Here is a 27,812-nt window from a genome sequence, read left to right on the forward strand (position 1 = left end):
ACTGGAATACAAATAATAATTATTGAATGGAAATGAAAACTTATGAAATTTTTAATTGTAAGTAAATTCAGAAGAAAAATGCAAATATAGTCTTGTACTAGCCTTTGCTTTGTTTGTTGGATAGAGTCAAACTCCAATCTTTGTTTTTTTCATATGCTACTGTACAGAAGTGAACTGCTGCAGTGACTAAATATGTATAAAAAGACATTTTTATGAATAAAGTCAATTTTTGAAATAAAAAAAATGAAAACAAAAGCAAGGACTGATTTTTGAATGTCAGCCTATGAACAAAATTCATGATTCATTCAGAGGTAAGCAGTTCATTTAAAATTCTTTTTCAAGTCCATTGAAGTACAATGACAAATGCAATACTTACCAACAATTTGGCCTCTATGTTCTTTTCTTCATTAAAGTTATGTTGACCCAATTGCTTCACACAGGTCTTCACTTGCTGGTTAAAATACTCGCTCCCAAAAAATGCACTGCTCCATCCTGGGTTGCATCTCTTTCTCCCTACACTTGATTCTGTTTGCTGAAGAGGCAAAGAAACTTGGGATTCAGATTCTTCAGTTGAACGGCCAATGTCATCCTTCCTTTTTTCATCACTGTGGCCAAACTTTAAATCTTGACATGGAGTGCAACTTTCACCAGTAAAATGACAGTTATCTTCCATCGGAAGAAAACGTTTTGTCACATTTTGCTCTTCTTCCCAATGACCCGAGTTAGTATTTACAAAGTTGTTTTCATCAGGAAGCATACTGCTGACATCTTGCCCAAGGATTATGCCATCATAGCTGTTAAGCTGGTCTTCCTTACATTTAGCTGTAGAATACATACCGAGGAAATTTACATCAACAGGTTATGTAGTTCATTCAACAGATTCTTGTATCAATTAACAGCAAGACTGTACATAACATCATGACAAGTGTGCGCTGTGCGAGATGGAGAACATGTTTGATTCAAATGTCAGTTACCAGGGCAACAAGCACCAACTGAGATACCTATCAGTATGAGTCTTTGCATATTTATTGTATAGCCAAGCTTTCAATACTGCATAGATTCAACAAATTTTATCCTGCAGGTTGTCACATATATTTAAAAGGATAATAGACAGATGAGCATCATCAATTCTCAAAGATAATAGTAGCCTTCATCAGGTCTTTTCAGGAAAGAGCAGAACTCACAACGAGCTCTGGTTGGAAAATCAAAGGGGTGGATTTGAAGTCAGAGCACCTTTTTGCAGGCATCCTCTACTTGGACTTCTACTTGACATGTTGCAGGTTAACCTGAAGGAAACTCCAGTCAAGTGTGCAGACGTGATTTCAAGGACATCAATGGAATGGAAATTGGGCAGGGTGAAGGGATGGTTATCCACCATTGTTATTTTAGACCCCCAACAACTACATTTTTACTTGCAAAGTAACAGATCTCACAATAAAATTAAGCTGTCAAAAATAGAGCCGATCAAAATTAACTTCATGATGCAAGTCTAGTTAATTTATGGGAGGTACATCAAGAGCCACTAGTGTTATCCAGCGCATTTTCTGTAAAAGCAACACTGTGGTAGAAAGGAAGCATGTGATAGTGCAGCAGGACTCTGAGCTGTCATGCAGCTAAACTCCAAACATTTTGCACAAAGATTCCCTGACAATGGTAAATGATGGCTTCAAAATTATATGAATAGTGAAGGTTAGGAGCAGAGCCTTGAAACAGGAACATGACTTCACCTCAAATTCTGTAGCCTTAACAGTGAAGCATGTTATCCAGAGACTTTGATTGCAAATGGAAAACCCCAAGGCAACTCTGAAAGTGAGTTAACAGCTCAAAAAGGCTGACTAATACTTTTAATGCTTGCCTTCTGTCATATCTGTTAAATATCCACCTCATTTCAAGTGGTTTATCTTTTTGCATATGCCAACAAATGCACATTTCAATCATTTGTGATCGACGGGTCCAAAGAGCAAGGCATATATATAAACCCTGTACAACTCTGGAAAACCATGAATTATTGTAAAAATTATGGCATCATGCAGAATTGAACAAAGTCATTGTTACTGTGCTGAAGTGCTATCCAATTAGTTCCATTTCTTGCTTTTCTCTCACAACCTTGCAAACTATTTACGCATATTCTATTTTCTAGTTCTAGGAAGCTGCTGCCAGCACCCTTTCCATTGTAAGAAGGGAAATCAGGCATGGTGTTTGATCGGGGGCAAGGGGGTTGGTGGGGGGTGGTAAAGGGGAATTCACTATCTCTCTCCCTGCACCTTGTATTCTGACTTGCTGAGGTTGAACTTTGCCAGCACTGTATGCGACACATGGGAAGATGTTTGTGAATAATGTCTGGACCTGACAACTGCACAGACAGAAGACTGATTTGAATCGGGTGCTCTGTGTGTATTTACTGTTCTTCATAAGCCATCAAAATATTTAAGAATAACTTGGGTTTGGGGATTTGTTTGCACAGGTAGCCAGATGACTGTTGCGTGATTCTTAATAACATCAGGTTCAATTCCTGTTTCGGATGAAGCAGACTTGGGACCTGCTTGAACCTGGACGTGCACTGTCTCTGTGTGTGATAGGCAATGTTAAAACCCACATTGACAAAGTAAAACTGCTGAGAAAGCAGCCCAAGATGAATGTATTAATTATTTAATCTGTGTCTACAGGGGAAGAGCCATTCTGATTCCAGATTATTTCACAATTTCATTATTTCTTGGTAACTAGAGGCTAAATGAACATGCTGTGCAGGTATGTACTTAACATTTACAAACTAGGTGTATAAGAGCCAGAAAACAGGCATAATTCATAACTTTTTGAAATATCTCATATCAAACTATCCTTCCAAACAACAGCAGCATTATCCAAAAAATAGCAGCATTATTTCAAACCAACTTTAAATTTGTAATTAGATGTTGCATAATACCTGAATATAACAAATCAGAAAGATCATTCACTTTCAAAGTATTGCATTCTCGTGATGGTGTTGCTGATAATTGAGGTTTGCTGGTGATTACTTTGGTCTCTCGTCCAACTGCTTTCACCCAATTATCTTCACTACTTCTTTGTTCCCCATGCATAGGATCTGAGTTGTTTTTATTCATGGCATGCTGTTGTGCAATGTTAAAATCATCTGGATTTGAACATGTGGCAGCCCTTGACCTGAAACATAAATAATAATTTGAGATCACAACAAGCTTCCAAAGTTGAATCTGATAGGAAATAATAGATGAAAACTCTGATTATGGTGACATATTGAAAAATGTCCATATTACAGAGGAGGAAGTGCTGGATGTCTTGAAATGGATAAATCCCCAGGACCTGATCAGGTGGACCCTAGAACTCTGTGGGAAGCTAGAGAAGTGATTGCAGAGCCTCTTGCTGAGATATTTGTATCATCGATAGTCACAGGTGAGGTGCCGGAAAACTGGAGGTTGGCAAACGTGGTGCCACTGTTTAAGAAAGGTGATAAGGACAAGCCAGGGAACTATAGATCAGTGAGCCTGATGTTGGTGTTGGGCAAGTTGTTGGAGCGAATCCTGAGGGATAGGATGTACATGTATTTTTTGAAGAAGTAACAAGGAGAATTGATGAGGGCAGAGCAGTGGATGTGATCTATATGGACTTCAGTAAGGCTTTTGACAAGGTTCCCAGGGTTCAGAAAAGATTTAAATGGATGTTGTCAGGGTTGGAGGATTTGAGCTATATCGAGAGGTTGAATAGGCTAAGGCTGGTTTCCTTGGAGCGTCGGAGGCTGAGGGGTGACCTTATAGAAGTTTATAAAATCATGAGGGGCATGGATAGCATAAATAGACAAAGTCTTTTCCCTGGAGTCGGGGAGTCCAGAACTAGAGGGCATAGGTTTAGGGTGACAGGGGAAAGATATAAAAGAGACCTAAGAGACAACTTTTTCACTCAGAGTGTGGTACGTGTATGGAATGAGCTACCAGAGGAAGTGGTGTAGGCTAGTACAATTGCAACATTTAAAAGGCATCTGGATGGGTATATGAATAGGAAGGCTTTGGAGGGAAATGGGCCGGGGTGCTAGCAGTGGGACTAGATTGGTTTGCGATATCTGGTCGGCATGGACGAGTTGGACCGAAGGGTCTGTTTCCGTGCTGTAAAACTCTATGACTCTACGTCTCTGTGTCCCCAGTATTTCAGTTCTATAACTCTTACAACCTTTAGGTGTAAATGTTTAAGTTACATCTAGATTAAACAATAACTTGCACTTACTTGCTACACGTAATAAAATGTCTCAAGGAACTTTGCAGGAGAGATTTTCAAACAGAATCAGTAGCCTCATTCATGATCCTAGAATGAAGTTATCTGGATCCAGAGACTTGTCAGTCTGCAGCTCTACCAGATTTCTCAATACCTCTTCCCTCATGATTGTAATTTCACTACATTTCTCTTGCCCTTGCAGTTCCTGATTTTTAGGAATTACTGGAACTTTTTTGTATACTTTAAAAACAAAAGCAAGCTGTTTGTTAATTTAATCTGTTTCCTTATTATCCATTATTAACTCCCATTCTCAGTCTCTCGAGCACTGACACCCATTTTACTCACTCTTTGCCTTTTTAAATATCTTTAGAAACTCTTGTTATACATTTTAATACACATAGCTAGCTTCCTCTCATACTCTAACTTCTTCCTTCAGAATAACAGTCAAGATTTTCTAAGAGTCTGAGTGACATGGGTGATTGTGAGGTTTGTGACGGAATAGGACAAGAAACCCCTTGAAGTCAATCTTGATGTGGGGACCATCTCACTAAAGCTTTTAGATGTTTTCCAACCAGCCTGTTCAGCAATGTTACCTAACCCGGGACTGCTGGCTCAGAGGTAGGGACACTGCCACACCTGTACCACAAGAGCTGCCAAAGTGAAGAGGGTGTACAAATCTAAATCTATAGCTATATAGTGAGGAAATTTTCTCACTAAGCAGCAATGAGTTAACAGTTAAGAGGATTATAGCTTGTCAAACATCTTAGTAATACCATATAGCATGTACATAATATTCAGCTTCCTATTTTAGCAAACACACCAACAAAACTAGATGTTGAAAGTTTGACATGCAAGTCAGAATGGATACCTGATAACTTCAGCTTGCCACTGCAAGCAACAGTGGCATTGCAACAAACAATCTATAGCACCAGTTGTATGTACCTTTCATCCATGGATATTGGTATCCAAGCTCTACAACTGTCCCAACCACATGGCACCTCTCTAATCCACTTGTAGGAAACTGAGGGAGCATAGACATGCAATGCAGGGATCAACGGCAACCAGCATCGAAATGCGGCAACAAGAAAATTGTGTGCACAGGTCCAGACATCCAGCTCACCGAATGAATCACGCTGCATCTCAGGGCTGCTTGTTTGCTCTCTTAGCACTCACCCAGTCAGCACCTACCTCTGTGCTTGCAGCATCCATGCCTTGCCGTGCTATGCTGTACCATGCCAATTAGAATGTTGGCACTTTAGCTAGAGCCTAAATGTATTAGTACCACTGTACTGCCATGCCCTTTTGCACAGACACACAGACAGCTGCTTGGCATGGTTGTCAGTGAGAATCTGTCTGGGGCATTGGGGACAAGATTTTGCAGCACGACACCAGACATCAGTGTAACACCTAGAGTATGTGCCAGCTGTCTGTGCAGCACATTGCATAATTATTCAACCAAACCGCTATGTCGGTAACTGAATGGGGGCTAGCCTTCAGTCCAGTTAAGATGGATTCACTTTCTAAGCTGGTTGTCACTGTACTGTCAGCCATGGCTGCAGTCTATGCTCAGTTCAGGGGCTTGGCCATGGTCATTTGCCTTCATGTCCAAGTACAGATATGTCCAAATACAGTTGGGGAGTGGGCAATGGCCAATCCTGCAGGGTCAGAAGCAAGCTGTTAGGGGATAGCATATTGTCAATGAGGGAGTTGCAATCACAGCAGCCAGGTTTCTGCTCAGTCATGGTTAGGAACTGATTATCGTAGTTGGTCAGAGATCTGGGAGTCTATTGATTATTCAGGAGGGTGCAAAGAGGCGCCTGGAGAGCCTGTTGGGGGGAGGGGGGGTCTTGCCAAATGGGGCAGAGGCATTAAGCCTGTGGGTGAGAAAATAGAGGTGTTTGTAGAAGTAGAGGCCGCGATGATGGTAGGGGTGATCTTGAGGTGTGTGCGGGTAGGATGAACAGCTTCAAGGGTATGGGAGGCTATGGTAATGGGTGGCAGTTGTTGGCAGTGACCACCACCATGGCCCAGCATGGCATCATTAAGATGTAATATCAGAGTTTGAAGGCAGGGAAGACAAATGAATGGGGAGTTCAATGTGATGGATCTCCACATGGGGGCTTGGCTGGTGAGGGGTGGAAATGGGCTGTTGGGGGATTGCAAGGTTGATGGGGATACAGTAAAGGTAAATTTGTCATTGTCATTTGTCACTGCTGCAGCTACATTTAATTTGCAATCATTTCTTCACTCATTTGCAAAGCCTGTTGAGTCAACATGCTTAGATCAAATGCTGATTAAAGGTGATTTGCACAATTCCAATGGTCACTACAAATTGAACATTGGCAGCTCAATCATGCTGACATTAGCAACAATGGATTAAAAAAGGCCAATGCTGGCTAAAGGTGAGACATTATTTGTGCAAGGGGATTGTGGGAATCAAAGACTATCCATGATATCAATTTAACAATGATCTATACTGAATGCAATTGGGAGTTGAAGGATTGATGTGGATCTGGGATAAAGTTAAAAATCACAGAACATAAGGTTATAGTCCAACAAGTTTATTTCGTAGTACAAGCTTTCGGAGCTCTGCTCCTTCATCAGGTAGCTAGCAAATCTAACCTGGTGTTGTGTGATATTTAACTTTGTCCACCCCAGTCCAACACTGGCTCCTCCACACCATGGTCTGGGATAGGAAGGGGTGCAGAGACACTCCTATGAGATGTAATGTGCTGGTCTTTCAAAAGGTGGCACATTCACCAAGTTGCTGTACATGCCAGGACTGAAGCTGAATGAATGATGGAGGTACATCTTTCGTTATCAGGATGATGCTTGTCTCTTGGTCTGGGGGAGTGCGTGCACCCCTCACCCACAGAGTATGCCATCAACGACTCTTCAGAGACCCAAGAGATTCTTTCACTTCTTGTGTTCCCAACGTGGGTATGTGGGTCATCTCCACTGAGAGTCCTGTGCCCCGTTGTTGGTGGCATGTTGGTCGCTTGCTGTGGCAACCCATCTGGAAATGCCGGGACCAACAAGAAACCCAGGAACAGCAGCAGTCTACAGAACAAGGAGTACCCAGCTTAGTGAGAGGTTTGCAGCAACATGGCCACTTGGGATGTGTTGTATGTACAGGAGGCCCAAAGATTTTCAGTCGCTACTCCATTTCTTTCAGATGTGCAAAATACAGTGTTGGTGTAAGTTCCATATTAATTTCCAATATCCCATTTTACTGTGATAGGATGACACTGTATACCAGAGTAGGATTGGAAGGCTACAGGACTGGGAGGCCATCCTCTCCCAGTGACTGTGAAGGCAACATCTGCTTTGAACTCCCATGTGCCTGGTTCCTCCCAGGGAATGATGGGTGACCTCTGTGAGATTTGGACTCGCAAATGTGTCAGGACAAGATCACACTCATTTACAAGATGGGTGCTGTAGCCTAGGCAGTAAGGTTTGGGAATGCAGCTTGTTTCCCCCAGGTGCAGGGTGCCATCAACATACACATGTGACACTACGAGGGCATTGTCACAACACTGCAGAATTCACATCAACAAAAGGGGGCTTCATTCCATTCACATTCAGGTGATCTGTGACCACTTCCTGGAGTAGTGTGTGTGCTACCCTGGCAGCTGCCACCATTCCTACATTGTGGGGCATTCTTGTGTACTTGGTGTGTTTGACACAGTCCAGGTACCTTACAAAGCTGGTTACTGAGGGTCAAGAGAAATCCATTGTGACCATGACCAATGACACGACTATTCAATGCCTTAACTAATACAAAGTACAGATAGAATGTCGTCTATGTCTTAACCAGAGCTGTAGTGCAGCAAATATTAGAGCTGCCAGTTTCACTACTTGGGCTGGTCTTCGGTGCATGGAAGAAGTGTTGGAGACAAGGGAGCTGAGGATGGCACTCCAGTATTGTCTGGACAATTGGAGCAGGCAACAAGGTGACATGCTGGAGACTGAGGAACTGGGGAAAGGGGAGCATTCTTTAGAGAAAGAGCTGATTGATAACTGATTTCAGTGGATAAGAGTCGGTGTGGTAGGCAATCATTGGACTGTAAAATAGTCATTGCTCACGATATCAGTTTTGGGATCAAATTGCAGTCTGTATTTTTTTTTGTGTTCCTTTTTAGTGGCTGTGAGCAAAAGCCTTTGTTTGGAATTGTCACTTCTTGTCTGTATATGATGTTCCCTTATCGGGCAATGGCAAGTTGTAGATCTCCAGTAGACACTGGTACACCATAGAGAGGGTGTTTGGATGGGATGCAGCTGAAGTTAAAGCCATTAGAATCTTACTAGACCACAGGGCTACTCTCTCAGAAAGAGACAACTGTTGGTGGCTTAACCTGAGGTTCACACGCCTCAGGTCAGGGAGCAGGCAGAGGAGGAGAGTCCTTCATGCTAACCTCAGCCAGTACAGGAATTGAACCCTTACTGCTGGCATCCCTCTGCTTTGCAAGCCAGCTGTCCAGCCTACTAAGCTAAAATGATCTGGTGGTTGAAAACTGACTAGGTGAGAGAATGGGGTTGATGTACAAGGGAATGTCATCCATGTGCTGTGTTACGTGCTTGAGCTGCCTGGCCTTTTGGTTGCTGTGCCATTGCTCTGCCAGCGAGGGGCAACTTCAGTGTGCCAACACAAACTGGGTATGCAGTGGTCCTTCAAAGGCAGGAACAGATGCAATGGCTGACAGTCTTCCGAAAATATCTGCTGATTACTGAGCTGTTTTGGGAATGGCAAGTGGTGAGATGGGGCTAGAATTGGATGTGAGGGTTGCCGCAGCAATTGGGTAGATACTTAATGAGGCAAATTGGAAAGAAAAAGCAAGAAATTTCACTGGCGTCCTGGTGAGAAGCCCTCTGAAAAAAATCTGACACAACTTGTACTTCACCAACGCAAGATACAATCCAATAAGCTCAGTTATCTCTGCTATCCTATATGTTCTGACCAAAGAGTGCTTTTAAGGAGTGAATTAGAGATGGAAAAACATGCAGAAAGGTTTCTGTTATTTCAATGTTATTTCTACATGTCAACAACGTTTTCTATTTTATTTCCAGCTTCATGTCAAAAGTAATTTTTTAAAGTGTATTTTGTCTTACAAATGCCCTCTTCCTCTTCATCCTAAACCTGAATTTGGTTGTTTCGAGTCTTTCCTGGGATCCACCTCTCAGCTGTACTAGGACAATATCTTCTTTACCTCTGTTAATGCTCTATGGTATCATTTTCGAATGAAATGAAAACTAATAAAAGCACATGGCAACATTTATACTGTTATTTTTAAAAGAGACCTCGTCAATAAGGGTGGAGTTCTCCCCTCCCTGGTGTGGAGAGAGTCATGGTGAGCAACGACAGTAAAAATGAGAAAATCAGATTCTCAATCTTAATCTTAATCCTTACCCTTACCAGATTTTCTCCGTGAAACATCTCATTCAGAATCTCATGGTCGAGTTGTGACTACCTTACTTCTATATATTTGTGTCTCATTAAATCCCCAGCTCACCTTATTCGTGTGTCACTTGCAATTCTCTTGTCTTTCACAGAGAAACCAGATGGTACAAACTTCCAGCATGTATATCTGAATGGGTTCCTGGTGACTGCAGCTGTCTGAACGCTTGTCCCAAACAACATGCAACTATTTCTTCACAACCTCCTTGTATATTCCATAGCCACTGTCCTCCTTGATGTTTTGAATGTGCTAGTTGGGATCAGCAACCAGTCTTAGCATATCAACATGCCTGCTCTCAGACCAACTTCCACACCACTCTAGCCCTTTAACACTTTACTTTGGAAAGCAGAGATGCCTATTACTTTCATGTTTCTGACAGGTTGCTTTACCTGCAGGGACACATATGCATCTCATGCATCTGCATAAAATGCACTGAAAGCCTCTTAGATTGCTTTCTTAGGGCTCACTCTATTGCTTAGTTGGAGGATACCAGCCTCTCTGTGGATTCCCTTGCTTTATTAGTATGCAGCATCTTTAGTTCCCATTGACAAGCCATCAGCCTCTCTGTCTGGCATTGCTCTTTGGTGCAGAGGGAGAGGTGGGCAGCTTCTGATAGAGGGTATAACTGAATAGTCAGTCTAGTGATCAGATAGGGTGGGGAGACACATTTTGCACGTGTCACTGTGCTAAAGTTACTGCACACTGGCAGCAAGTGGTTTACGTGACAAGCAAGGCAAGTGCTTCAAGCATATGGCCTGATGTGAATGTCAGGGCCAAGCAGTTTTTAATAGGAAGAAGGGGACTAAGGTCAGGCACAGGGAGTGCAACACAGACAGTCAAGGTGCTGACTGTGGTTAGTCAGGTTCTAGTATGACTAGAGTCTGATGATCTGTGACCTTGCAGTCTGGGGACTGTCCTGGTACATTGGGTGGAGTGCTATTGAGGCAGCAGTCTGATGGGGAGGTGGCCGTGGTCAGTTAGGACAGTCCTGCCAGGTCAGTCTGGCAGTGGCCCATGGTCCATCCTGGGGATTTGGTCAATAATTATCAAGGGGTTATCAAGTGACGGTACATGAAATCCCGAGAAATCAGACAGGCTTCATTTCCAGGAAAGCTCAAAGACTGGTGACAGTGATGAAGCAAAAAGAGACAGTAGGGTGGGACCTCATAGTGAGTAGGAGGGGGCTAGGAGCTCTGGAAGTCGGGGTCAGAACAGGTACAGTATTTCTGGACTCCACGTGGACAGAGGCCATAGTCAACAAGGGCACATGGAAATTTCCGGAGTCATAGAGGCTGGGGTAAAGAGGGGACAGTAGCAGTTATGAAATGGGGCTCAATGGAAAAGGGGAGAGATTGAAAGGTCATACGTGCCACAGGAAAAGCAACACAAAAGAGAATAAAATGAATGGGGTAATCCGTGTGTCACAAGCAAAGCCTGCAAAAATGACAAACAGAACTCAGGTGGAATATTGTCCTATTGGATAAGAAAGTCAACAATGTAATAACTAGACAGCATGGCCAACACCACAAGCAAACTGGATGGAGTAAATTACTGATTTTTCCTTCAGGGGTGGGTAAAACTTCGAAATTGCAGGAATCATGCTTCCACAGATTCAGTAATGCCACCCATCTGGCTTCAATTTGCCCTTCATCAGCAGGTCATTCGCTGGTGAAGAATGTTTATGAAGAATTATGGCCCAAAGCAACTGTGACTATGATATCGTGCTGACTAATTGCCTCCTTGTCATGTCAACTAAACAACTGCAATGAGAACAAGGCACTTAAAAGTCAAACCTGAAATTCTGATTTCACAACCAATTTCTGCAGCAAGATCTGGAAAATGATGCATTGGTGCTGTCAGATTCAGACAACAAACGTTAATGGACGAGAACATGGAGTGTGATGTCGAAGGGAGCTTTTTCTTTTTGGGGAGGGAAATTGTGGTAGTTTACTAGCTGAATTCTACACTCAATGCAGCATGAAAATTTTGGTTATCTCACATAAAATTGGACAAGGTCACATACCTTGAGCTCCTAATGGAAATTGACAATGATCTCCTTGTGAAGTCTTTCTACCACACTGTGTGAGGGCATAACTTCACTGTGATGGACTGAAGAGGTAAGTAAAATCATATCAACATTTGGTTAATCCCCACAGATTGTCTGCTCATGGAACTCACATGAAGAACATTGATACAGGAATCATTGTGACCTTGGTGCTATTCCCAATGTAGAAACAGACAGTGATTGTGACATTAATCAGTAAGAGCAACAAACTGCACAGTCTCCAGAGGGACAAGCATCAGCTGAAGATATGATGAAACTCTGCATTTATAAGACTTGCTGTCATTTCATTCAGCTTCAGGTACTGATTGGTGATGTCCTGGTCTATCATTTCCAAACTGAGTCATTTTCTGGAGGAGGACTTGCTCTCAGAAGGCCTAGGTGACAATCCCATCCTGGTGGTCATCAGATTCAATGCTTCACTGAATCTGATGACCAGTGACTCATTCAAAAATGCAGCTGAAAATCTATGCACCATCTCCCAATCCTTGAAACATCTGGGATGTTTCTGATGCCATTTTCACCACGACATAGCTCTTCATATGCTTCCCCCACATCCACTCACATTGCTTTTAAAGCAACCTTTCACCAATCTCCAAATTCTGTCCACAGAAAAGGCATCCACTCCATCAAGGTTCAAACCTTATGTGACCATCAATGGCTAAATCTGGAGGTCTGCACCAAATATCCTGACAGCCGTCATGACCCTTATACACTGGGGAGCTCTCAGGTTCCTGTCACCAGTACAGGGGTGGCTGCTGGGACACAAGGAATGGGATGATTTGCACAGGTCAGGCTCTAGCATATTCCCTGCACATTGTGTTAAGCTCCACTGTTGTCCACATTAAAATCAAATGCCTTGGCTACAGTCTTCAATGGCAGGTGCTGAAGAAGGGCTCATGCCTGAAACGTTGATTCTCCTGCTCCTTGGATGCTGCCTGACCTGCTGCGCTTTTCCAGCAACACATTTTCAGCTACAGTCTTCAATGTCATTGCTCAAGCTACCTGTGGTCAAGGAGTCAGTTGTTTGTTGGAGATGAACAGCAGCTGGCTATTAAAACTTCTTTCATCTTTTGAATGTCTGAAGAGGTTGTTCATCTCTCACATGGGTGTGACTTAACTGAGTTCAACAATAAAACTTACACTGCAGCAGATGTTTTAAGCTTGTAAGTGAATATATAGTTCTAAAAGTGAAAAGTTACTGATTCAATGTGACCTCAGTAAATTTTCTTCTTCCTTGCCTCCTGCTTTGTCTTAGTTCATAGGTTCATGCAGCACAGAAAAGGCCCTTCAGCTCATTAAGTCTGCACCAACAGATCTACCACTAAAAATGTACTAATCCCAATTTGTTGTGGTTCTGCTCGCCGAGCTGGAAGTTTTTGCTGCAAACGTTTCGTTCCCTGGCTAGGGAACATCATCAGTGCTGTTGGAGCCTCGTGTGAAGCGCTGCTTTGATGTTTCTTCCGGTATTTATATTGGTTTGTTCTTGCCGCTTCTGGGTGTCAGTTTCAACTGATACCCGAGCTACAAATCTTCAATCAGATTTTAATCCCAATTTCTTGTACTTGTCCAATATCTTTGAATGTTGTGATATTTGAAGCACTCATCCAAATGTTTTTTTAAAGGTTGCAAGATTGCCAGCGTCCAGGCAGTACATTCCAGATTACCACAATCTGCTGAATTAAAAAGGCTTTCTCTCAAATCCCCTCTGAATCTCCTGCCCCTTACCCTATAACTATGCCCTCTCATGATTGACCCCTCAACCAAGGGGGGGCAGCTGCTATCTATTCACCTGTCCATGCCCCTCATAATCTTTTATGCCTCAATCATGTCCTTCCCTTAGTCTTTGCTGGTCTAAAGACAGCAATCCAAGCCTATCTAGTCTCTCCTTATACCTCAATTTCTCCATCCTAGGCAACATCCTGGTGAACCTCCTCTGTACCTCCACTAACGCAATCACATCCTTCCTGTAGTGAGGTGACCATAACTGCACACAGTACTCCAGTCATGGGCTGGCCAATGCTCTGTACAACTCCAACGTTACCTCCTTGCTCTTACATTCTGTGCCATGATGTATGAAAGCAAGTGTCCCACATACCGTGTTAAATGTCCTATTCATGTGCTCTGACAATTTCAGTGATCTGTGAATAATTACCCCAAGATTTCTCTGTTCCTCTAAGCTAGCCATTCATTCTGTTTCTTTGTCCAAAGTGCACCACCTCACATTTATCAGGGTTAAAAACCATCTGCAACTGTTCGGTCCATCTGACGAACTCTCCAATATGTTCCTGTAACCTACAACCATCCTCTTCACTACTAACCACTCTACCAATCTTGTGGTCATCTGCAAATTTGCTTAGCATTCACCCCCCACTTTCATTGATATAATTTATGTATATAACAAACAATAAGGATCCCAGTACCAATCCTTGTAGTACACGGTTGGGACACCAGCCTCCAGTCACTCCAACAGCCTTCTACCACTACCTTCTGTGTTCTATTACTTAGCCAGTTTCTGATCCATCTCACCAAGTTTCCTGCAAATCTATGTGCTTTAATCTTCTCAGTCTCCCACATGGGACCTTGTCAAAACCTTTGCTAAATTCCATATATACTGCATTAATTGAATTTTCCTCATCCACACACTTGATCACACTGGTGCAGTCCTAAGTTCCACAGGTGGGGTGGAGAGACCCTGTTCTGTGTGTGGTCCTGTTGGCCTGGAAGGGATGGGCAACTCTTCTCAGGTGTTTTTGGTTTGAGGGGGCCCAGGTGTACAGAAAGTCTCTTGCCCAAGTACAAGCTCACCTTCGTTGGTTTTGCAGGTTTTGGGATCCCAGGCGAGGGGACGAAGGGGGACTGGGCAGCTCTGGAGTGGAAGTGGGAGGAAGTGTTGACTGCAGATGCTGGAGATTAGATTAGATTAGATTCCCTACAGTATGGAAATAGGTCCTTCGACCCAACAAGTCCACAATGATCCTCTGAAGAATAACCCACCCAGACCCATTCCCCTACTCCCTATAATTACCCCTGACTAATGGACCTAACACTATGGGTAATTTAATATAGCCAACTTACCTGACCTGCACATCTTTGGATTGCGGGAGGAAACTGGAGCGCCCGGAGGATGCAGACACGGGGAGAGTGTGCGAACTCCATACAGACAGTCGCCCGAGGTGGGAATTGAACCTGGGTCCATGACGCTGTGAGGCAGCAGTGCTAATCACTGAGCCACCATGCTGCCCCGAGGAACAGGCAAGTCAATGCTTCGAGCATAAGCCCTACAGACATTCCTGATGTAGAGTTTATGCTCGAAATGCTGACTCTCCTGCTCCTCGGATACTGTCTGAGCAGCTGTGCTTTTCTGGCACCACACCTTTCAGCTCTGCAGTGTACTGAGAAGAAGCTCTGAGAGTGCCTGAGTGTCACTCTTCCTCTGTATGAGTGCTTGCTGGCACCACACTGTCTCCCTGAGAAGAAGGGGCACCTCCAGCCTGGCCACTGATACTGATCACCCACAACTACAGCAATGCAGTGCAGATCTGTGTGTAGATGCAGCAGACACTGAGTGCCTCCGTGGTGGTCGACGCCCCTATCTGTGCCGACAGCCGGATGCCACATATGCTGGAGCCAGCACAGAATGTGGATTCCTCAAAGCAGCTCACTGATGGTCTCTGATTAACCTGCCTGACCTTCCTGTGCCTGTCTGTGCAGTTCAACCAAGTCATTAATGACTGGGAACAGGGGCTTGACTTCTGCTGGGGCTGAAAGAGGTGGCTGGTCCCTTGGAGTTTCTTCCTCCACTATCTGCAGAGTCAAATCAGCGATGTGCTCATCAGGTCCAAATTGCAAAGGGAACTCTCGGAGGTGCAAGTCTCTGAGCAGGTGCAGGCTGAAGTGAGAGCCTTATCAGAGTTTCCTACCGAGGGTTCAGGGGCTTTCTCCCCTGGAGTGCAGTTGGAGCCGACCTCACTGTGGAGGTACGCTAGCTACCTGCGCAAAAGGCAGAGCAAATTTTGTTTTATAAAAGGGATAAAAGCTTGTGCAGGTTAGAAATGAGTTTGCACTGCATTAACAGGAGAGCAATGCAACACAGTATAATGAAGCTTACAGGGTTGGTTGGCCCATAGAGGTGTCTGCATTCCCACATGAGCAGCCAGGCTCTCCTTTGGATAGCTCCAGTCTCACGGGGAGTGCCCAACACTACCCCACAAAACACAATGAGTGGTGAGGTCTCTCCATGCAACGGATGGAAAGGGCTAGGTATTTGAGAGGATAAGGATGTGAGAGTCATTGAATGGATATAATGCATGGAACTGAGACTCGCCATTCATGAGCCTCAGTGAGATGTGCAGTGTGCAGAGCCAGAGCTGGTGAGTGATGGCCCACTGAGTGTGAGTTGGCTAAGAGGAGACAGTGGCACACACTCTTACAAATGCAGATCACTCATCTTCCTCTGCTTCATATGGGATGCAATTGCCCATGAAGTGGGGAACAAGCTTTCCTTTCCTTAGGACTGTTTGTTGAATGTTGCTGCTTGAGTACCACCAGTGAGAAGGCTTTTTACTGGTTTGCAGCATCTAAACTGGTGGGCAGCTGGGCTTTAAATATGGCACCAGAGGCATAAATGCCAGAAATATGATAATTAGAAATGGGAAAGATTTGCCCGAAGTGTCAATGCCAGAGACCGACAAAAAAAGAGACAATTTAGCGAAATTTGTCTTTGGCAAATGCAAACTATGCTTTTGGCACCAGTTTCAGTCTGAATTTCTGGCTCCATATAAAGCAGACAGCTAAGTTAGTATTGTCTGTTTTGTGCTGATGCTGATGATGCACTACTTTTCTTTTGTCTCCCTATTGCAGAATATTTCCCAAGGCAGGTTGCCAGGGGGAAGTTGGATGGAAAGCAGTATGTTGATGCAAGTACAGGTGAAAGATAAAAGACCTGGTTACAAATGGCCTTGTCAATGATTGAGACCAGAGGAGAAAGGAGATGCTGAAGGCAGAATGGTCATGGGCGACCGAGAATACCAGCAAGAAAGTTTATCTGAAGAGAGAGACTTTGGGAGTGGAGGGTCACAGAGAAGAGTAGGAAAGCAAAAATGAGACAGAGATTTATTTCATCAAAGATGAGAATTAATTTAGATACAGACTCAGATTGGACAGGATAAGGGATATTGCTACATATCATGTAAGTTTCAATCAAAAGCCAAGATTTCAATGCAATCACTAGCAAGAAAGTTAAAAATCACAGGTTATCACCCAGTGTTGTGTGATTTTTAACTTTAACACCCCAGTCCAACACCGGCACCTCCACATCAACAAGAAAGACTATGGATGGCAATGATGAGTGAACAGACCAAAAGGCAGGAAGCACATAGGACAGAGTGAATGGTTCACTAGCAGAATACAAAGAAGTCACGCAACAAGTTGCTGGGGAGAGCTTGTTAAGTAGGAAGGCTCGGCAGAAAGGAAGATGGGCAAATGGGGTTACTGTTAAAAAGGCAATGATGGTTGCCTTGAAGGGTTCTTTGGAGACTGCCAAAATAGGTACAGAGTGAAGGGCACAGGCATTTTAAGGAGAAGGAGAGAGAAATGAATGAAAGGAAACATAAACAATAACAAGCAGAAGAGGGACATAATGGTCTGAGATGGACTAAAAATAATACAATAAAGGAGAGTGAAATAACTGGCTCAAATTCAGATGGGTAGCCAAAATGTGCACTCAAAGAGTGACACAGTATGATGATCAAATTCTATAATTTATATCTCTTAGTCTGACTATGCAGTTCAGCATTCTAGTGGCTCTGTTGATTACAACTCGGCATTCATTGAGCAAGTTATACCTAATACTGGTAACTTAATAGCATTCCTGGATGTTGTTAGCATCTTTAACCATTGCAACATTATTCCCAGGGCAGCATGAATACACAAACAGAATAGGCCATTCAGCCTTTAATCCAATCTACTATGCATTGGAACATGGTTGATCTGTATCCTCTGTCCTATACCACCGACTTTTCCTTTCTAAATATAATACTTACACTTACGTGCTGTATTGTTCTTTGTTCTTATCTGCATAAACTGAATTCACCCATCTCTGTGCCAGATTCGGGTTCAGCATACATGCTTTTCCAAAAAAATTTCTCCCTCACTCACATTGAAATCTATGCTCGCATCATGGATTTTCAGTCCTCTTTACTAGTGTTCAATTCTATATTTAAGATCAGAAATTTCTTATGAGGGTTCCAGTATATCATTTGATTGGGACTATTGTTTTACAATAGATTTTGTTTGTAGAATACAAATTTCCAAATGTTCTACAGTCGCCTTTTGAATATTTGCTTTTGAAGTTGTGGGAAAAAGCTTTTGAGGTATTTCCAGAAAATAATTATGGCTTTCATAAAATATATCTATAACTTTAAATAAATTATTTGACTTGTAACAGTTTGATGAAACCTTTCCACCAGCTTAGAATAAAAATTTATCAAACTACGTAACAACTGTATGCAGATCCAGTGAAATTAGATGTGGTCTATAATGTTCTACTTAATTGATTTTAAAAACGTATATCTTTTGGATAATCTTATGAATTTAGATGGAGAATTGGTTCCCAATAAACATTAAAAATGTTAAACTGATTAGAAGCCTTAATATTGACATTAATTGAATAGTTGAATGCTTAATTTAGAACACTACACAAATTGGTACACTCGTTCTCCCATTTTCTCTGACAATTTATTTAACCTAGGTTGCCTAGGATACACTTGTGTTCTCATGGCAACTAAACTGGATGCTGCTGCATTTTTAAACATTTAACTGCATGAATACTAAACTGATGCTTCATCAGATTCTCCAAAAACATGGATACGGGCATTGGCTATGACATTTTAAGCACACCAATGTTACCACTGAAATAAATTTTTCAGATGCTTTTTTCAAACTGCTTGTCTATTTGTCATCATTTTTAAAAATGCACACATACTGAACACCAGCAACATAATTACAATATCCAACTTGCTACACAAAAGCATTGGAGATTGAGAAATGAGGAAGAAAGGTTAGCACAGATGGCTAAAAGCAATATTGAAGATTTAGTTTTTATGGAGGGAAATTGACATAAAGATAAAGAGAGGCCTAGGTGGAATGTACCTTAATGTGATGTGAGGAGTGGTATTTGCTCTCAAATATTTACTTTGTAATATTTAAAGTATTTAATTTTATGAAGTTTATTAGTCCCTCCCATCAGCTGTTTTGCTATCAGAGTAATGCTGAAAAACGATCGCAGACGTCAAGAGGTCCTGTCCTCCTTCCTTTATCGTTCTGAAACTAAAATGACTGTACTTTAGGAATTAGATGGGGAACGTTAAAAAAAACAGTGATCAGAGAATGACATGCAACAATCCAGAGTGAGAAAATCAATTGTCAACATAGTTCAATAGGGCAAGAACAGGACTGACTGGAATGATAGGTGAGCATGAAAAATGGCTACTTTCAAAGAGGAGATAGTTCGGGCACAGTCAAAGTATATTTCCTCAAATGAGAAAAGGAGAATAAACAAATCCAGAGCTCCCTGGATGACAAAGGGGACCAAAATTAAGATTATGAGGAAAAAGTGTGTTTATGACAAGTGCAAGTAGAATATAAAATTTGAGAACCAAGAGGAATACCGAAGGTTCAGAGGCAAGATGAGAAAGCAAAGAAGAAAAGTAAACAGGAATTATGAGAAGAGACTGGCAGCCAACATAAAGACGTACCCCAAAGCTGACTATGGCCAAATGAGTAAAAGGTTGATAAAAAGAGAAGTTAGGGCTGATTTGGGACCAAAAAGAGGATTTATATTTGGAGGCAGGGAGTATGGTTGAAGTATTACATGAATACTTTGCACCAGTCTCACCAAAGAGGAGATTACAGGGGAGGGGCCTCAGGCATTGGAGAGTTCAAAATTAATAATAAGAAAGAAGTCTTGGACAGACTGTTAATGCTTAAATTTTATAAAGTACTGGGACCAAATGAGATGCATCCAAGGGTTTTAAAGGAAGTGAGAGTTGAAATTGCAGGAGTACTGTCCACAATGTCTCAGTCTCCCCTAGACTCAAGGGAGGTGCCAGAAGATTAGAAATTGTAAACATTACAACCTTGTTCAAGAAATGACATAAGGATAAATACAGCAATTATAGACCAGTCAGTTAGCATCAGTGGAAGGGAAGCTTCTCGAAACAATCATACCTGGATTGAAAGAGTCAAACATGATTTCCCTTACAAAAATTCATGCTACCTATTTGTGGGTGGCATGGTGGCACAGTGGTTAGCACTGCTGCCTCACATCGTCAGAGACCAGGGTTCAATTCCCGCCTCAGGCGACTGACTGTGTGGAGTTTGCATGTTCTCCCCGTGTCTGCGTGGGTTTCCTCCGGGTGCTCCGGTTTCCTCCCACAGTCCAAAGATGTGCAGGTCAGGTGAATTGGCCATGCTAAATTGCCCGTAGTGTTAGGTAAGGGGTAAATGTAGGGGTATGGGTGGGTTGCGCTTCGGCGGGTCGGTGTGGACTTGTTGGGCCGAAGGGCCTGTTTCCACACTGTAAGTAATCTAAGTGTGATAAGGGTAATGTTGTTGATGTGGTACACATGGACTTTCAGAAGGTGTTTGATATGTTGTCACACAACACTTGTGAAGAACTTTAGTGAGTTTGGAATAACAAAGTCAATAGCATTGTGGAAACAGAATTGGCTGAGCATTGGAACAGAGAGCAATGGTCAATGGATACTTTTTTGAGATGGAGGAGGGTTTGTAGTGGAGATCCCCAGGAGTTGATATTGGGACCTTTGTTTTTCCTGAAATACATCAATGATCTAGTTTTGGTGTGCAGAGGACAATTTCAAAACTTTCAGGTGACAACAAAGTTTGGAATAATTGCAAACTGTGTGAAGGACAATGCAAACATCTAGAAGGGCATAGGCATGTTGGTGGAATGGGCAGATAAGGGGCAGATCAGTTTCAATGCAGTGAAGTGGAACATAATGCATTTTAGGAGGAAGAACATTGGAAGAGAATATAAAATAGGGGGTCAAATTCTAAGAGGGGTTGAGGATCTGAGGAAGCCAGGTGCATATGCGCACAGATCATTGAAAGTAGCAGGATAGGCAGAGTAAGTAAAGCATATAGCATCCTTGACTTTAATTACAGGAGCATGGATTACAAAAACAGGGAAAGAACATTTAACTTGTATAAGCCACCTATTTGATTTTAGCTGGAGTATTGTGTACAGTTCTGGGTGCCACGTTATAGGAAAAATGCAAATGGATTGGAGAGAGTGCAGAAGAACGGTTCCATGGTTAAGGAACTTCAGCCAGGAGGACAGATTGAAGAGGTTGGGCATGTACTCCTTGGAGAGGAGGTAGTTAAGAGCATATAAGATAGAGGCTTTCAAAATCATGAGTGGACTGGATAGAGTAGATCGGGAGAAACTGTTCCCATTCAGAAAAGGAACAAGAACAAAAAGACACAGATTTAAAGTGATATGCAAAAGAAACAAGAATGATGTGAGGAAAAACATTTTCATATCGCAAATATTTCGGGTATGGAATGCATTACCTGGAAATATTGTGGGGGAGGGGGTGCAGGTTCAATTGAGGCATTCAAGAGGGCATTGGCTGATTTTTTTGGATAAAAGTAATATGCAAGAATATGGGGGAGAAAACAAGAGATTAGCACAAGATAATGATGCTGAAAATGTGTTGCTGGAAAAGCGCAGCAGGTCAGGCAGCATCCAAGGTGCAGGAGAGTCGACGTTTCGGGCATGAGCCCTTCTTCAGGAATGACACATTTTCAGCTCTGATCTCCAGCATCTGCAGTCCTCACTTTCTTCTACAAGGTAATGATGTTCATTTAATGAGCTAGTGCAGGCACGATGGGCCAAATTGCCTCCTGCTGCACTGTAATACTCCTGTGACTCTATGATCACATGGCAACTCTTGCAAACAATTTTATTTCATCAAATGAAATAGTTCATTGTTTGTCTAGGTTATTGGATAGGTTAGTAACAGAAAGTTGAAAGCAAGATTTGTATTTATATAGCTGTGATCACATGGCAAATCTTGCAAATGATTTTATTTTTTCAAATGAAATGGTTTACTGTTTGTCTAGGTTATAAGATAAGTTAATTACAGAGTTGAAAGCTAGATTTGTATTTATATAGTGCCTTTCAAAATCTCAGAACACTTGAAATGCTTTACAGCCTTCTTAAGTACGCTTGATGTCTGCCCACTCTTGTAAAGTAGGAAATCTAACGCATTGAAGACAGTAATCCTTTAAAGTTCCTTCTGAAATGCTAAATATTTCCATTTCAGTATGTGATGTTTTAATAGTTATATTATATGGTTGCAGTGTAACAAATTTTCCTCTGAAGAAAGTTTTAATCAATCATAATTTCACTGCATTCAACAGTACCTTGCCTGATAGGATCACAACACATGCAATTTCACTATTATTGATCTTTCAAATAACAAGCTCTTCATGACATTATACAAATAGTCGACAAGTCAGTATTTTAAGCAAAGGTGAGTTAATAGTGAAAAGCTTATTATTAAATAAATTACTGATTTGAATTGACTAGAAAACAAAGGCAATGATAATTGTTTACAAATTAATTATAACAATTCTCAACTGATATTAGACAGTTCCTCTCTGCTCGATGTCACATGTCTGTTATGCTTCTCCCAATCCACATAGAGTTTAACCTTCTCTTTTTTTGTCTAGAGTCTGTAAAACGTCCCCTTCATGTCTCCCTGTTGGGCTGCATACAGGCTTTCTGGTTTTGCTGAGTAAAGCCAGGACAAATCAAACTCACCATGGGAGCCTCAAACAAATGCTGCGACTCTTGCTTGCATAAGTAAAGGGACAACAACTTCAGGGATGGACACTGCACACAGATGTCTTGAGATTTATCAATATGACAGCAAGTGAACCCTGTTTCATAATAGATCTGCGCAACCCGTTCATCCTATTGGAGGTTCAGTGGAGGGTTGGAAAAATAGGAACTGTGAGTTGAATTTCTAAGCTCATGTGTTCATGATGAATTTTGAATGTATTAGACTTTGAGACAACTTTAAATGTGTATCTGTACAAAATGGGAATCTGGAAATTTTGTGGATGTTATAATTCCAGTGGGAATTCTCTGAGATAACTATAATCCACAAGTTCAAATCTCTGAGTTGGGATTTCCTCTTCCTTCTCACTCCTGCCTGATTTCCTCTTCCCTCTCACTCATTTTGTGCACCTCTACAGTCCATGGCATAAAGGAATCTGGTGACTCCTTTATTTATGAGGTCCTGAATCCAGGCCTCAAAGTGTGATTGGTGGAGGCAGTCCCACTTTTAGCAGATATATCTAACCAAAAGCGGTTTGCAATCAAGGTCAAATTGGATTCTGAATGATGAAGGAAACCACTGATGAAGGCCCATTTCTCCTGCATAAGAATAAGTGAGGACCCAATACCTCTCCTGAGACAAGACAGGTATAATGTTGCCAAGGTTTATAGCAGAGGAGGGGCCTCATCGAATGTGTCTCCAATGGCTGCTTCTGCAGCTTCCTTCTCCTGACTCTGTGAACTCTAGAGAGTTCCGATGCTGAGTCCTGTAGAAGAGACAAGTCTGCTCTCAACTCACAGACTTCGACATTCAAGGATTGTCCAGGACATTTGTGCAGAGTTTCTAAAAAAAAGACAAAGGTAATGGATACTTACAGTGATGCAGGATGTGGAGGATTCCCATTAACTACCTCATACAGCTGTTCCAGTAGTTTGTCATCCCAGTAGAGGTCACAAAACTTCTCCGATATAGCACTAGTGAATGTACTGAATTTAAGACTTTTCAAGGATAAGATGTACTCACCTTATGAAAAAAAATCAAAAGTCTAAAATCAATTCCAACAATGTACTGTTAGCTTTCATTAAGCTAAAGTTTTTAAAATTACGATTGCAATTCATAATTGGTCCTAACTTTTTTGTAAGAGATCTGAATCCGTATTAGCTAAGACAATTTTTAGATTTGTCTCTAGCGAGTACAAATGCATCATGCAACACTAACAGTTCAGATGGATGTTGATTGTTCAAATACTGTATTTTTTTCTCTTTTACACAATTGCTGTACAAAATAAGACCTTTCAAACAAGAATAATATTGATCAAAACACAGATTTCATTTATTTCTGAATGGAAATTTTTTGTTTGATTTAAAAAGACCCAGAGGATTAGTCAAATTATTTTAAGTGAACCAAAAATAAAATGAGCCATGAATGTAAAAAAAACACACTGAAATAGAACTTCTCTCTTCATCACCTGCACAGTTGATACAGCAGAATTCTATGGAAGGACATGGAGGGTTTATTGGGGTAAGTAAGACATAAAATCATGAGGAAAATAGTATCACCAGAACAGATAGTGAACATGGTACACTCTACAATATTGAGTTCAAAAGCCATAAGCAATAAGAACTGAGCTAATCACCAAATGGGAGCACGTGCAGTCCAGATGATGCACTTAATGGTGTCAAGGCAGAACACCTGTGATGTTGCAGACTTTCAGCAGTCAAACATTAATTCAGTTACATTTGTAAAATGGAATTTAAAAATGTTTGCCAGGTGCCATATCTCACTTTTATGACTGGCAAGTCATGCTTTGGGAAAACCCATGCTGTATACTGAAAAGGCATTGAAATTGAGAACGGATCATATCCTGTTCCAAACAGCACTTCTGTTTTACAGAGTATGCACTATCACAAACAAAGCAATTAATTTCAATTATAATTACTCAGATATATAAGGTGAAAACAATTCCATGTTCATTCCTGATTCAGAAATTTCACTTTGATCTATTATTATTGCTAATGAAAGACAGCAATCTGTGTTTATATCACTCAATGTTTTCACATTAACTTGACTCCCAAGTTTGAGGCCAGGCCTACCAAGGTCTCATTCAAATAAACATGTCAGCATTGTCTTCTGATAGAGCAGAGTAAGAGTGAGAGGGAAGAGGAAATCAGGCAGGAGGCAACACCAGAGACTGGAGGGGAGAGTCTATGGCAGCTGCCATGCTGGGAAGAGCTTTTAATAGTTATTAGCTCTAACTTTTTTGCTACTGGTGAGAGTGAGGGGGAAGGGTTAGGTCTTTTAAGGCCCAAACATCTTTAAAGACCCTGCGGGAAGCCTACTGCTCTTTCCAGTTGGCAAGAAATCTTCAGTGTTTTTTTCTTTTAAAAATTCCCCATGATTATTCTGCTGACATGGTTCACTGATAGGATTTGGCACTGTGCAGATAGCCCACAACTTTTACTTGTAAAATATAATACCAGTCACAATATCTGCCACAACCTTAGCATCTATCTGGAGGAACAGTATTCCAGCGCCCAACACATTATTGATTAAAATGATGGTACGTGAAAATTAAGTGCAAACCCTCCAAACATCATTTGATGTTAGCACTTGCCTCTTATATGCCACTGGGTTGAGTTTAAAATCAGGGCTAAAACAAAGCAATGCTTTAGCCATGATTTTAAGATGTTCAATAAAACTAAACCAATTGTTCCAAAAAATATTACTGAAATTAAAACTGCTGGTAAAAAATATTATCATTTTGCTCTATTTATATAATTATTTATAAAATAATTTCTATGTTAAAATAAAGATCATCTACCCATGACATGGGCTTCTTCACCATTCTCTAAGTAACCATCAAATGCAAACTCTTCTTTAATGAGCTGAACTGCTTTCTGCAAAAGACTGACAGGCTCTGGACTTGATGAATTTATTGCCACTAGATTGTCATGACAACATGATGAGATGCATGCAGAAGGTAAGTGGACATTTTCTGAAATTTCCGCAGCAATGTTTGGAACAGCGGTAAATGGTTTTATTTCATATTCAGTATCCAATGACTCCTGCGCAAAAACACATCCCTCAGAGAGTGGTACCTCTACGGCAACACAGTCAAATTCAACAAATTCACTAGAACTGTTATTGGAAGGCTCTGATAGAGTGTCCTTTTTCATCTCAGGCTTTTGATCCTTATGGCCATCAAGTGTAGAATTGGGCATGATCTGCAACTGTGATCCAATATAATTTGAAGAATTCCCACTGCTTCTGCCAGAGTCCCTGTTTGAAAGTACTGTAGATTCTGAGAAGAGTCTATTCAACTCATATCCAGAAGTGTTCAGCAGAACTGATACCTGTTCTGGCACAATTGATTGACCAGGTAGTGAAGTTAGTGTCTCCATTTTGGAGTTCTGAAGTTCATCGTTTGTTGGAAAAGTGGAAACAGCTGAAGAATCAGAGTTACAATTTGCTTTCTGGGACTGCAAACACATTGTTTGTGCTGGATTTGCTTTGTTTTTAACCATGGGAGAATGGTTGGCAGAATAAATTGAGCTGCTTTTAGTTTGATCTGACAAAGATACCAAAGATGCTGGTGTGTGAATGGTGCTCTCAACACTTTTACAGTTCACAGCAGATGCTTCCACAACGATATCATTTTTAATATTTTCAATAGACGTTGCTTCCTGATTCTCCTGTTTCAGAGCTATAACAAGCTGTTTGGCTGTTGAAGTTTTACTTGACACTTTGACACTGTTGGAATAGGAGAAACATCAATTTAGAAAGATAAGTACTTTTGTCTGCAGAAAATGTTGAAAATAATTTTGAATAGCTTGTAAATGTTTCAATCCCATGTGCTTAGACTCTCAATTCATGCAGAAATTATGAATACCAGAAAATGAAAGGAGAAGAATTGAACTACTTCTAAATAAAATGGGAAATCACAAGTGCAAAAGAATGTTGAAATTATTCACTTTGCTTTCTCCAACTCCCACCCTGGACCCCATATTTTAAGACCGAGTAAGGAGACCGCTCTTCTATAGGAGATAATATTACATACCTCATCAGTGTAGAAGTCTGTTGATTAAACTATGTACCAGTGAAACACAAAAATGTTCTTGAAATATACAGAAATAAAACCAGAATCATATGCATTATACCATTTCCACCTAATGCCACTTACAAAATTAAAATAATTTCACAAAATTATAAAAATAATAGTACATTTGACATATAAACAAAATGTAACTACATGCTGCACAAGAGGACAAACATATAAATGATTTCAGTCCATGCAAAGGATGAAGAAACACATGATATTGAAAATCATAAAAAAAATCCCAAATAATTCTATCACGTATGCTGTAAAATTAATAGCTGCGTCTTATATTGGTTTGGAGGAGTGAAGTTAGTTCAAAGAAACCTTTCATTCATTCAGTAAACTTAACTTTATTCAGAGACATGTTTTTATTATTATTGCACTTGTCTGATTATCCAAATAACACAATTTCAAATTCAGAGCCATTAAAAATGCAACCAATGCAACCAATAACTATGTTTTGTTTATAATGTGAAAAATACATATTTTTGCTAAATATTTTTAATATTGTAAGTTCCCAATATCAGTCCTGGACACAAATTATAATACTCAGAGGGGATTTGCTTTCTTATATCATTAATGCTTGATTACCTTGTTTTCTCTTTGTGCTCTGTGAGTATTATAGGTTTGAAATGGGTGGCTGGGGAAGTGAAGGCCTCTGGAAGTTTGGAAGGGGACTTGCTCTTTACAGAATACTGACAAGGAATTGGGCCTTTTACAGCTGTCAGCTTACTGTCACTAGCAAGAGGTACAAATCCTATAAATAATGAATGAAAAAGAAAGAAAATTCAATGGTCATGCTTTTGGCAATTAACATGAAAGTGTGCAAAATTCTAAAAATAATCAGTACCTAGTCTAGACGATTCTTGGGCAAAATCTGCATGTCCCAGTGGAGAATTTGAAAATTCCAGCTTCTTTGTTTTGAAATTCAATCCAATGACATCCGTTTCTTTTTTGTGGTAATTCTAAAAACAAATGAACAGTTGTGAGTTCACATAATTTTACCTGTAAGCACTAAATTTACAAAAAGAATGAACACAGACTCTAGAAAATTGTAGATCCAAATCAGAACAAGAAAAATATTAATAGAGAACTGGCGCCAAAGACTA

The 27,812-nt window shown here is 41.1% G+C and overlaps 1 protein-coding gene across 1 annotated transcript in view; it reads right to left on the reverse strand.

The window, feature by feature from the left end:
- Positions 1-27,812, reverse strand: part of LOC132826137 (kinase non-catalytic C-lobe domain-containing protein 1) — a 179,990-nt gene that overhangs the window by 52,587 nt on the left and 99,591 nt on the right. Inside the window, exons 12-17 of the mRNA XM_060841784.1 lie at positions 27,554-27,668; positions 27,295-27,460; positions 25,429-26,357; positions 23,483-23,630; positions 2,924-3,159; positions 377-822 (exon numbers count right to left, since the gene is read on the reverse strand). Of these exons, the coding sequence (XP_060697767.1) occupies positions 377-822; positions 2,924-3,159; positions 23,483-23,630; positions 25,429-26,357; positions 27,295-27,460; positions 27,554-27,668 (2,040 nt within the window). The remainder of the gene's footprint in view (positions 1-376; positions 823-2,923; positions 3,160-23,482; positions 23,631-25,428; positions 26,358-27,294; positions 27,461-27,553; positions 27,669-27,812) is intronic.

The sequence above is a fragment of the Hemiscyllium ocellatum genome, chromosome 22 (genome assembly GCF_020745735.1).
Source record: "Hemiscyllium ocellatum isolate sHemOce1 chromosome 22, sHemOce1.pat.X.cur, whole genome shotgun sequence".
Lineage (NCBI taxonomy): Eukaryota > Metazoa > Chordata > Chondrichthyes > Orectolobiformes > Hemiscylliidae > Hemiscyllium > Hemiscyllium ocellatum.